General features: G+C 49.2%; 1 protein-coding gene across 1 annotated transcript in view; it reads right to left on the bottom strand.

Moving 5' to 3' along the window:
- Window positions 1-1,704: 1,704 nt before the first annotated feature.
- The window catches only part of BLK (BLK proto-oncogene, Src family tyrosine kinase), a 48,267-nt gene continuing 37,189 nt past the window's right edge, over window positions 1,705-12,782 (bottom strand). Inside the window, exons 7-13 of the mRNA XM_009639914.2 lie at window positions 11,605-11,754; window positions 10,962-11,114; window positions 9,729-9,908; window positions 9,063-9,139; window positions 5,221-5,371; window positions 2,313-2,444; window positions 1,705-1,946 (exon numbers count right to left, since the gene is read on the bottom strand). Of these exons, the coding sequence (XP_009638209.1) occupies window positions 1,738-1,946; window positions 2,313-2,444; window positions 5,221-5,371; window positions 9,063-9,139; window positions 9,729-9,908; window positions 10,962-11,114; window positions 11,605-11,754 (1,052 nt within the window). The 3' untranslated portion in view covers window positions 1,705-1,737. The remainder of the gene's footprint in view (window positions 1,947-2,312; window positions 2,445-5,220; window positions 5,372-9,062; window positions 9,140-9,728; window positions 9,909-10,961; window positions 11,115-11,604; window positions 11,755-12,782) is intronic.

The following is a 12,782-nucleotide window of genomic DNA, read 5'->3' as shown; positions in this document are numbered from 1 at the left end:
CAATGTTAAACCAGTCCCTATGTACTCTTTCTCCCAGTTGTGGGTCTGCAAGAGAGGGATAAACAGCATTTGAAACCAGGCAAAGTGCTGTTCACATTGACACAAGCAATGTTGTCCCATCAGGAACACCTGGGAAATGATGCTGGCATCACAGGGCGGGGGAATTTTGTCTCATCACAGGCAATAGACAGGGCGTTATGGCTCTGAAGGTCAAGGCCTTGCACTGAATGTAGCTGCCGATAGCCCAGTTGTCCCTACAGATTTGTTACGAATCTTCCCACTCCTTTTTCCTTCTAGGCTCTCTTGCAGCAGTGGTGGGCACAGGTAACTGTGTCACGTGTTGGTGATGGTCAGGTATTTTTTCTGGCACACAGGCATCATTTCTGCTGTTTCTTTCTCATAGCATCCTCTTGACATTACACTAGGAGAAATCCCTCTACAGCAGGGCTCAAAATCTGGTTCATGGGGTACAGAACAGCAGACCAAGCACCCCGGAGAGATGCTGCTCAGTGCCATAAGCTGAAGGAAAGTCCACATGGGTCCCAGCCTGGTGCTCACTCCTGTGGTCCTCATACCCCTTCAGTTTGCCCTCTGTGCCTTGTTTCTTCATCCTCCCCTCCCCAACCCAATGCAACTGCGGATCGGAGACCACCCTGCAGCCTAATGTGGACATTTCTACTGGAGCAGTGGGGCAGAGATGCACCAGCGAGCAGGGAAAGGGCATTTGAACCCTCCTGATGCCAGGTGCGGAGTGGGACCTGCCGTGGGGATGATGAACCAATGCCATGGGCAGGTGAACCGATGCTGCATCAGGAGCTTGTGCAGTGAAGGGCTCAGAAAAGCTATTTTTATTTTTTGGATATTTTAATTTTTTTTTTATTCCACTCCCCGCCAGCTGGGTGGCAGGAGCCACCCAGATATGTGGGGAAGGAGGGACATCTCGTGGCCACATCACGAACATCTCTCCTGCCTCCAGGCTCCAAGGCCGCCTGTGCCAGCAGTTGGTGGGGTGCATGCCAGGCATCCCCCCTTGCCACCCCAGGTACCACCCCAGCATCACCCCAAGCTGTCCGGGGAGCCCCATGGCTTCTCCCCTTCTCCTCCATGGGCTGGGGGTGGGCACGGGAAGCACAGGAGCCTGTTCTCGCCCTGACACCCGAAATAAAGAAATGAGAAATGGTCATATTCAGTTCTTTATTAATGACTTGGGGCAAAGGGGTGGCACCACCTGGAGAGATTGCTCCAGAGCCTGGGGGCCTGGCATGGCCCAAGGAGGTGCAGGCAGGACATGTTCCCACCCCTGCCCGTGGCATGGAAGGGGGTTGTAGTATTGCTGGCAGTGGCACCAGAATGGGGGGGAGAGATTGTGCACCCCCCATACCACCACCCCGCCGATGGTCCCCTCTTCTCGGGGCTGCAGTTGGAAGGCTGAGGAGCTTTTCTTTCTCCGGGTGGGCTGCAAAGGAATCTGCTGTCCTTTGTGGTCTGCGGCATGGGTACAGACCTCCAAGGTGGATGGGGAAGGAGCTGTGCCAGCTCTTAGCCACCTTTTTAGTCTCTATGATAACCACAGAGCTGGCAGCATCCACCTCCCTCATGTCCTCCTCGTTCCCTGTCTCCAAATGCATTGTGGTGGCACACAGGAGAAAGGGAAAGGCCTGAAATGAACCATCGCTGGGCTGTGCATGTCAGTGGCTTTCCTCCAGATCTGTCCCTGGGCACTGGTGGGACCGTGGCTTACTGCTGAGGCTCCGGCTCGTACTGCTTCTCTGTGGCAGTGTAAAAGTCCTCAAGGACCGACTGCAGGTACTCGAAGGTCGGGCGCTCCTCAGGCTTGTTTCGCCAACATTTCAGGATGATGTTGTAGAGTTCACCAGGGCACATGTCCGGGCAGGGCATGCGGTAGCCCCGCTCCAGGTTGCGAATCACCTCGGGGTTGGTCATCCCTGAAGGGAAACACAACCCAACAGGAGTTACTCAGCACCCTGGGGGTGAAGCTCAGTGCTCCCCGTAGCTCACATCCAGGTAGGGGTGGCAGGGCATGCGGGACCATGGTGCTGGGCCATATCTGGGCACCATCCCTTCTTCAGGGTCACGCTCCCCCCTCCATCCCTCTGCCCCCTCCCCAGCTCCTTTCTATAGGATTTTCCTAGCATGGGTATAACTGGGGCTCATGGGAGCCTAGGAGAGGAAACCCAGCACGAAGAAACAGGGGGTTGTGTCTGGGCACACGTGTGCACGCTTGGGCATCTCCAAGCACTAGTTGCTTTGAAGCTGGTGCACGCTCATCCCATATTCACAGCACGCTCTACCTGGGTAAGGGATCCTGCCGTAGGTTATGATTTCTGTCAGGAGGATCCCGAAAGACCACACGTCAGATTTGATGGTGAAAACTCCAAAGTTAATGGCCTCCGGCGCGGTCCATTTGATGGGGAATTTGGCACCTGTCGAGAGGAAGCAAAGGGACATAGCACGTGGAGATACAGCATCTCCCTCTGCTCCCACAGGCACTGGCAAGCAGTTCCCCAAAACCAGCCCTGGGTCCTGCAGGCTGTTGACTGCATCAGGGGGCTGCGATGGGACTTATTGATGGTACTGTGGAGTTACGGAGATAAGGCCAGAGGAAGGTAATTGCTGCCTGTCTCCTGCTTTCATTAAAAGCTCATTTCTACGTGACATCTCCTGGCCTTTCTTGGTTCTTTTTCCAGCACAATCAAGGCTGTTTTGTCTCAAAAGACTTTTTCATATGTATGTGCTTATAAACATCCATAGGTACTGATACGCAGAGGCCAAATAACGAACAAACTGAACTCATTAGGTAAGTGATAACATGCTTATTGAAAAAAAATATAGGCAAACTATTTTCCTGATGAATTTAGAGGAATCTGCAGTCTTATAATGTCTTTGCACCTCTGGCGTGTTTAGCAATGGGATCTCAGGAATGGAGCCAAGGATGGCAGCACAGACCAGCGCTGTGCATGCCAAGGGTGCGATGCTGGGAGCGAGCCGTGCCTGCCACAACCCTTGGGCATCAAGCGAGAGACCCATCACTCTTCAGGTTGCAACCTGCTGTGGGGATCTAGCGGGTTTCTGTAGCCCAAACCATGTGTCTGTGCTATTTAAAGCCAGTGCCTAGGGTGGCTTTATTAGAGGACAACAACAGTAGGATTTTGGCCTCAAGTTGTGCCAGGGCAGGGTTAGGTTGGACATTAGGAAAAATGTTTTCAATGAAAGGGCTGTCAAGCACTGGAAGGGGCTGCCCAGGGAAGGGGTCGAGTCCCCAGCCCTGGGGGGATTTAAAAGCTGGGGCAGGCGTGGTGCTGAGGGCCAGGGTTTAGTGGTGGGATGGCAGGGTTAGGGGAACGGTTGGGCTTGGTGATCTTAAAGGGCTTTTCCAACCTAAAGCATTCTATGATTTTATTCTGTATAAAGTCACTCATTGGAAGAGGGTTGTTTCTAGCAAAAGTATAATAAACAATACAGCAAACATAAATTCTTTGGTTCTTTATGCTGCATATGTATAATAAAACCAAAAATTCCCATTTTATTTTGTCCACCAAGGTTTTGGGTTGCACGCTGCGGACAGCAATGACCATAAGATTGCAATTTCAGTTTAGCTAAGGCCAAAAAAACCCCCCCAAAACACCTTAATGTGTAGGGACTGTGTTAAAGACTGTAGAGGAAACCACGTTTTTATTTCTGTCTGTCCTTTCAGGACTGAGAGCCCCAATGCAGTGTGTGAAATAGGTGCCTTTGTTCTTGCGTATCAGACTTCTGACAAGCAGACTGACGAGGCTCGGAAGCGTGGTCTATGAAGTGAAAATTGTTCAAAGTAGATAGAGGGGCAGTTGTTATTTCAGATTAAAGCGAGCTGGAAAAATGCTGATAGGAGCTATTTTCCACTGGCAAAGTAGCTCCTTTGGGTATGTTAACTGAATTATACTGATTTCACAAAAACTTCTCTTAAGGATAAAAACCGCCTTAAAAAATTGCAGCAGGCTCACAGTACCCTTTCACGACATTTCACAAATTACATTTGCTGGCTTTTACTGCTTTGAAATAGTTTTACATGTTGAAATGGGCATAATTTGTCTCATAAAGTATTTTGGGAACAGCAAATTGAAAGAGAAGTTTCCTATCTTAGAAGAAAAAAAATCTATCCAATTTCCTTTCCCCAGAGAATTTTCTATGGGGGAGTTTAGCTTCATCCCAACTCTAGAGGCGGACAGATTTCCAAAATTTTTAATTCTTCTGGTATGTGCCACTTATGCCAGACTTAATTGTTTGATTTCAGTCGTTTCTACTTGTTTCCCTGATAAGGTCTCTTTGCAATCTGAATGACATGATCTCCGAGCCAGAGGCCAGTACAGAGAAAAAGCTGCCACCAGAGGAATTCGACTCAACCCTGTTGCTAAATGGCTGTAGATGGACCCCAAACCAGTTGTCACCTCTCATGGCCATGCTTTCCTGTCCACCACCAGCTCAGATACTCAGTCCCAGCAAGGGGCTTGGCTTTGCAGGTGGAGTCATAAGGAGATTTCACATTAACACGGGAAATACTGGCCTTTGGATGCCTTTTGTGTTTGGTTGGTTTGGTTTAGATGCTCAGGGTGTTCTGTTCCCATGAGAAACACTTGCCAAGCTGCAGACCCTCTCCCATGTGTCGTGAATTGTCCCTCCATTATGGAAGGGACTTGATCTGGTCTGGGCTTGGTTTGCCTGGGCCATCTGGAAACTGCCGCTGGGCCCAGATCCATGGCTCCAGCTCCCCTCTGCAGTCCTGTGGTGTGCGGTGGCCGAGTTACACTGCTATTTCCTTCCCTTCGGACTGACTCGCTGTGAACACGTAGGCACAGGCGGCGGGCTTCATTTGTAGAGGTCAAATTTCTCCAGTAACACAACATGAGATTGAGCAGGACCCCCCCAAACAGTGCCAAAATACTTTTTTCCTGTTTCCCTCTGCAAACCTCACTTACTCTTTATTGTCCCCAAGCTCTGCTTCCTCTCCTGGGACCCCATTTTTGGCTCCCTTGCTTGCTCTGCCTGCTGCCTGGGTGCTGCCGAGGGCAGAAATGGGGACACTGCTCTCATGCCGTTGGCAGTGGTGCCCCGTGCCTGGTCCCAGCCCTTGGACACCCCATATCTTGGCAGGTCTACATGGCAGGAGGATTATAGATAAGGGAAATGTGTTGGTGAGGCAATGCTGGGAACAACACCTACCTTCTTGTGCCAAATATTCATTCTCGATGATCCTGGCCAGGCCAAAATCAGCAATTTTGCAGCAGAGTGTCTCTGAGACGAGGATGTTGGCGGCTCTCAAGTCGCGGTGGATGGAGTTCATTCGCTCGATGTATGCCATTCCTTCTGCCACCTGGGAGAGGAAGAAAAGTCCATCTTCAGGGGACACCTCCCCATGACAACAAGCTCGCCTGCCTGCATCTTACCCACTTTGCAAAAGCATGCACATAGGGCTGCTCCGTGGGTGGATGGACGGGCAGATAGATCAACAGACAGACAGATAAACAGGTAGACAGATACATACATAGGTAAATAGATATTGACCATGTACATGCACATATCTGTGGCTCTACCAGCATGCACCTGGCCTCCAAAAGCTTTAAGCAGCCAAATCAAGCAGAACAGAAACATCACCCTCTGTTTCGTTCAGAAATTACAACTGTGAGTCATGTGCGTAACGAGATACAGAAAGTTGATGCAAACCTGAAGCCACATCACTGGATTCCCAGTTTCTGCCACAAGACTCTACCCCCTAGTTGGGATTTTAATCACAAACACTCCAGATTAAATATGTGAATTAAAAAAAAGGAAAAAACCCTCAAAGAGCTCATCTGTCCCTCAGTCACAGTAGCAAAGTCCAGATCTAGAAGGACAACTAGATATTCTTCAGTAACGTCCTCTGTTCTCCCTCACTGATCTGCTTTGGGGGGTGGGAGGGAGGAGACCCCTGGAGATCCCTCTGCAATAAAACTGAGATTGGTGTTTTCTTTCCTTGTGCAGACTAGGACCCAGGACACAATACAGGTCCCTCTGATACTTATAGGACACAACGGAGAAGACCCAGATATCCATAGAAATATGGCTGGGATAGAGAGCATGTCCCTGAACAACTCCCTTGTCTTGGACACACAATGCCTTCTTCAACCACCTCCAAACTTCACTTTGGGAGGTTCTTGCTCCCAAGATCATCTTTCACTGTTTAGCTCCTTGGAGCAGGGAGCAGCCCTGGGGAGGTGCCTGGTGTGTGACGAGCTCCTATAAATGACGGTAGCAAATTTTTATTGCTGGGTGTTGGGAGATACAAAAAAAAAAAAAAAAAAAGAGATTGCAAAGTTGCTCTATCAGTTGAGCCTCAGATTTGGGTTAGGCATTTATCAGGAGAGCGAGTGGATGCACGCAACCCTGCTAATAATGGTTCGTGCCTATTAAAGCTTTTATGCACTTGCGGGCGAGGGCAGAGCAATTTTCCACTCCATACAGATTCACATCAGCATCTCGGCTTACATGTGGTTTTAAACAGGATACTAACACATACTTTCCAATGCTGCATTTCTAACCTGTGTCAACACCCCTTCAGAGCAAGTGCTGTTTGCTGCAGTGGAAAATGGAAGAAGTGATGTAATTTCCTGTCCTGATGTTAATGAGATAGCACCCAGCAATGGGTCTGTTCCAGCCCGGCGTGCTTTCAAGCATGTACCCTCAAGAATGACCACAGGATCAAGTACATCAGCCCAGAGATTTCTAATTTTAACTCTGACATGCTATTGGATCCAAAATTGCGCTCGAGAGGGTTGGGTGCCTGTTGGGCCGTGATGTCGTCCCGACACTGCAGATGAACAGATTGCAAAATAGCTCAAGCGACTGCCCTTTTCCTCCTCCTTCTCCTGGAGCTACCCAGTGAGTGTTTGAATCCCTGCCCTGGGGAGGTGGTGCCGGGGTGGGAGCAATGAAAGCTGTCCTTCTGATTGATGCCCATGTCTCGAGGGATGGGCAAAATCCTTCTTACCCCATGTGCTGCGGGTGACTCATGTGGGGTATTACATTGCTGGGGTGGGGGGGTTTGGTCTGTATTTGACTGTCCTGGTCCTGGACATGGTGCAGGATGCTGCAAGGAGCATGGAGGGATTCAAGAAGGGTGCGCGGGGCTGGTGAGTGCTTCCAGGTGCCCATGGTGAGGTGATGTCCACATGTAATTGCTCAACCCCAGTGATGGTGCCCACTGTGGGGACTATTTCACCATTGTAGTGGACGCGCTTCTGGCCAGCTCACACCATACCACGAAATCACATTCAAGACTTCAACCCTGGACTCGGAGAGGAGGTTTGGGTGCTTGAGGTTGCCCTGGGATGGGTTTCTCCCAGGGGTTCCTGCAGCCAGTGTGTTCTCAGACCTATACCACCCTTGTGCCTGGGGCAGCCAAGACCTCTCCCCAGACACTTCCACACACTGGCCTGGAAATGCTCTGTTATTCCACATGCTTGATGCGAGCTATAATGGTGTGTTAAATAAACGCATGAGTCCTCATAGCTTCTGCTGTCCCTGCCTCAAAGTTGTGTACAGTGTTGGCCAGCAGCCTTGCGCTGGGCCACCCCTGTGGCTACAGCTGAGATTGCTCTGGCTACGGCACTTTCCTCTTGCACAGAAATGCATCAGGCCCATTTCTGGCGTAATGCTCCCTCCAAACCCAAGGGCTCTGTAATATGGATGAACTTGGGCCATTCTCCTTATCATTAGGAATGTAAAACAAGCCACAGGCTATAGCTTTCAAGAGAAGGAATGAAAGAATGAAAAAGGGAGGGAGGGAAGTAGGGAGGTAAAGAGAGAAGGAGGGAAGAAAGGTAGAAATTAAGGGAAAGATAAAGAGGGAGGATGCAGTTGGCCCCATAACTTCTCACAGACAACAAAGATAAAGCTGCAGATACAGAAAATTTATCAATAGTGAAGAGGGAAGGTGCTGAAACGCGTTCAGGAAAATAAAGATGACAGATGGGGACACTCGCTTAAAGGATTTAAATATTTTCATCCTGATTAAAGCAAGAAGTAAAATCCCTATCATATAACATTTGCTCAAATATTAAGGTTCTCCAGTTTTTAATACATTATAAAATAACTGTGTATGATGGCTGGAACCAAATGGCCAGCTTTTACACCTTGTTTGCTCAGGCTCGCTTTGACCCAGAGAGGCCGAGTGATCTTACGGGTAAATCCCAGACCCGCACATCAAAATAACACTGCTGCTTCATGGCTTTTTTTCCCAGTATTCCCAAAATTAGCCTGGCTCTGCTCTGGGTGAGCCAAACTCTGTCAACAGCTGGCTAGAACCAAAGTGGAGTGATTTTGCCAATCTCATCCTTCACGCAAAACCTGTTGCCAAGATGCTGCCACTCCGGTTGCGGTTTCCCTAACTGTGACCTCTTTGAGTTTAGGTGCACTTCTGGACTAAAATGTTGCAGCTACAACCACAGCCCTGGGATGCTTAGAAGGAAACAACACTACAAAGGCTTTAGGTGCACTTCTGGACTAAAATGTTGCAGCTGCAACCACTGACATTTACAGCCCCGGGATGCTTAGAAGGAAACAACGCTACAAAGGAGAATGTCTGTTCTTATAAGAGCAATATTCCCAGATTTGAGGGTTGGAACACCCTTTATGCCTAATCGTCAGAAGGGAATAACTGCTGAAAGCCAGCCTGTCTCTACACTGGAAGTCTCTGTTGAGCTTTTTCTTCCTTTTAATAAAAAAAGAAACAAAATTATTTCCTGCTCAGCAAGCCAGGAAAAGAAAACAAAACAAACCCCAAACCCCCAAACCAAACCCCAGTTCTCTAGCAGAGCACTAAGTTCCCCAGAGGCTGCCCTAAGGACAGCAGCCCATTGCTGAGCTGACATGCACATCAACACAAGAAAGCCGAGAGGGAAACCCCAAGAGAGCACACCAGGAGGTGCTGTTTTTCTCTCTGAAATCGATGCTCTGACAGACTTCAGGCTTGCAAGAATTTCACTGAGGCAATAGCAAATCCTGGTTTTCAGAGGCTGTTCACTAACCTGAGCAGACATGTCAATGAGTTTTGGGAGATTCAGCTGGCTTCCTTCTTCTGTCTTCAAGTAATCCAGCAAACACCCTGCAAAAGAGGAGAGACTGCTGCGACTCTTCTGCATAAGCCTATGCATTTGCTTTCCCTGGTGCTTCTCTGAATACATGCAACACATCTGCCTGCATCCTAGAGAAAATCCGAGGAACCACAGTGGGTGTCCGCTGGAGCATCTTCCATTAGGAAATTTCCCAAACACAGCCCATTTCCCCCCCTCTATTTTGCACGGACCTTTTGCAAACCACTGGGCATTCTTCACTCAAAGCCTCATAGACAAGAGGGGCAAAAGAAAGGACAATGTCACCATGAGGGAAGTAAAAATCTGAAACAAGATTCCAGTAGGAACAGTGGAGATGAGAAAGAACTTTAAATACTCTTCAAATGGAGCATCACCATCTTGTGAAGTAGCTTATGAAATATGAGACCACAAAAGGCAGGATTTCATCGCCCAGAAAGTCCATTCCAGTACTAGAAACAAACTTGCAGATCACTTAGTTCTTCTGCTTACAGATTTGGTACAATGCCCTCCTCCCCGCCCCCCCTTGTGATGGGAGCACCAGCTGTCTCATTGACCTGACTTGGCAGAAGCCCAACAAAAAAGCCCCATGAGGCTCTTTACCATTGGCCATGTACTCTGTCACAATATAGATTGGCTGCTTCGTGACTACTGCATATAGCCGGACCAGTTTGTTATGCTGGAGCCTCTTCATCAAGTTTGCCTCCGCCAAGAAGGCATCAGGATCCATGCTGCCCTCCTTCATGGTCTTCACAGCTACCTTGATGTTGTTCTTGTAGTAGCCTGCAGAGGGACAATGATGCACTGAGGAATTTCGGCCTCTACGGGTTCTGTCAGACCGTGCAATAAGGAGCAATAAGAAGAGCTTGTGGATCAGGGAGCAGGAAACCACAGTAACAACTTTCAATTTCCCAGCAAATCTCAGTGCCAGTGGGCTCTGAGCAACCAGTGGGTGTGACAGGAGAAGGGAGAGATGCAGCACAACTGTCAGCCCATGTGGCTTCGTCAGGGATCTGCTCTAGGTAGTGGATGTCCATGTGATGAGCCCATCCTCCCAGCCCAGCAAGACTCTTTCTGGACAAAACCCCTGAGGCCTCCCACCAGCTGCATTCTCAAATAATCCACACACCATCAAGAAAGCCAGGACTCTGCAGTCAGGACGTCCACTCAGTCTGATCCCGTCCACAATCTCAATTGCCCAGGCAACAGGCAACCACAAAGAGGACAGCAAAGGAAGCTGAGCTCACCCCACTTCCTCTCCCACTGATTAGCAGTGGGCAGGAAGGCATAAGGCATTCAGATCTGGGTTATAAAGTGGAACAGGGAAGCAGAAAAAGTGGGATAACCGTGTGTAACTTAGGAACCTACAGCCCAGAATTCCCAGGAAGAAGGAGAGCACGTCTCAGGAGATGAGTATATAGTTACTTCAACACCTCTCACATGTCTCTAGCCTATGAAACCCATGCTTCACCACTGCTCTGTGTGAACATAACCTGTCTGGTCCTTCCCAGGAATATGGCATCTACTGCTGCATGTGTACACATAAATAGGTGTTTATACTTTAAGATCCCCCTACCCAGGCTGCTCCTGTCTTAGAACCATAGAATGTTTTGGGTTGAAAGGGACCTTTAGCGGTCATCTAGCCCAGCCCCCCTGCAGGGAGCAGGGACACCTTTAACCAGATCAGGTTGCTCAGAGCCCCGTCCAAACTGGCCTTGAATGTTTCCAGGGATGGGGCCTCCACCACCTCTCTGGGCAATCCATCTTAGGGGAAGAGGGCTTTCTATCTCCTCTGTTTATATATTTGTTTCCAGGAGTGGGAGGAATTATACTCACCCATCCACACTTCCCCAAACTGCCCACTGCCAAGTTTCTTCACAAGCTTCAGAGACTCCCGTGGGATCTCCCATTCGTCCTGTGCCCAGGGCCTCTGGGGAACCAGGGATATGCAGGGAGCTGTGAGTCGCTGGCACAGGCCATCCCCTTTCTCTGTATGAGGACGAAGAACAAGGCAGTTCAATGGGATGGCAGAGCTAACCTCATCCTCCATCTACACATGCCAGGAAAAAGTCAACCCATGGGAAACCTCTACAACCACACAAATGTTTCAGCCACAGGGATCAAGGCACCCAGAATGGACTCAATGAAAGGAAAAAGTTCAAACAGAGCCACAGAGGAGCAGATTCTTCTGCCCAGCAAGCCCAAACCCTGCTTCCCAAGCATCTCTCCCATATATCCCTTCAGCATTCATCTCTTTCCTTTCCTGATGGGAGACACTCCCTGGTCACAGGGCTGTGGGCAGAGCTCACCCTTGCAATGCCCTCGGATGAAAGATAGGACATGGGTGCCCAAGTTCTGCTTGGAGAAGCACACCTTGCCTATGAGAGTGGATGGAGTGGCTAGTAAACCTGTCCTCCCTCTGTTCACATGCCGACCTTCTGCTAGGAGACAGACCCACTGGGGAAGGCAAACAACTTACGGCTGTAATGATGGATTAGCTCTGCCAGGTTGGAGAAAGTCATCCTGGGGGAGATGTAGTACCCCCCGCCATCTAAGGAGCGGATCCTGTAGTGTTTGATGATGTCCCCATGAGCAGAGTCGCTGTCTCTCACAGACAAGGAATAGGCACCTGGAGAACAAGAAGAAGAAGGAACTATGAGGACAAGTAGGACCTGACCCAGCGACCAGCTATGTCCTCTTTCCTTGCCTACCTGCAGCTGCAGAGACCTCTCCCAGCCCTTGCTGATGCCTTCTTGGGGCAAGTCCCACCAGACTGCAAAGCTACAAACTTCCCTCTCTCTGAGGCAAGTGGAGAAGATGAAGGTTCATCAGAGATTAAGTGGTCTTGTCAAGGTTTGGTTGAGTAAGACCTGCCTATGCTGTGGCCAATGGCCCCAAAGAAGCAATATAACAATCCACAGCACACCACCAGCCAGAACAATCACATGCATCTTAGGTCATGATGGTCTTGCCACAGGTCCACATCGCCTGCCAATCCCACCATCTCATCTGGATGAAACAAGTGACTGCAGTCTCACCAGTTTGTACAAATGCAGGACTGACAAGGAGCTGAACCACCCCGCCAGCACAACCAGAATTTTGGTTAGTGGGAGAGATATGACCAAGAGATACGTGTCCCTTCTCAGCATTATCCAAGGTCCCCTTGTCCCTGTTATCCCCTACAACCCTTGTGCCAAGGTCAGTGGTTCAGCTGGGAGGTACAGAAGGAATTACAGAATAGGGGCACAGGAGAATTTCCTTGTTCAGCCCTAAACTTGTGACTGTGGCTAAACCACATCTGGATTCACATCTAGATTCAGGTGCCTTTTGACCTCAAGGGAGCTACTCAACGATCCACCATTCCAACCTGCTGTTGTGTCCTTAAAATGGGTTTATAATCTAAACCATGGGGTTTCTTTTTGCGCACAAAAAGATCACTAGATGTTGCTACAGAGCAACAACTTCCAGCTCATGTCACTGTAAATTTCAGAACAACTTAACAAAGTTTCTTTTTTTTTTCCCTTTGTCTGGATCATATTTCCGGAGTAAGTTGTTACAAGCCTGCTGGGCTGTTAGAAGTCTAATACGTCACCCGTCTTGATAGGCTGCCTTGTTTAATGTTTGAAATATATATGTTAGAAAGAATGTATCTGTCGT

The sequence above is a fragment of the Egretta garzetta genome, unplaced genomic scaffold (assembly GCF_000687185.1).
Source record: "Egretta garzetta isolate BGI_Z169 unplaced genomic scaffold, ASM68718v1 scaffold325, whole genome shotgun sequence".
NCBI lineage: Eukaryota > Metazoa > Chordata > Aves > Pelecaniformes > Ardeidae > Egretta > Egretta garzetta.
Note: the sequence above shows the minus strand (reverse complement) of the source record. Positions and strands in the feature narration are given on the sequence as shown.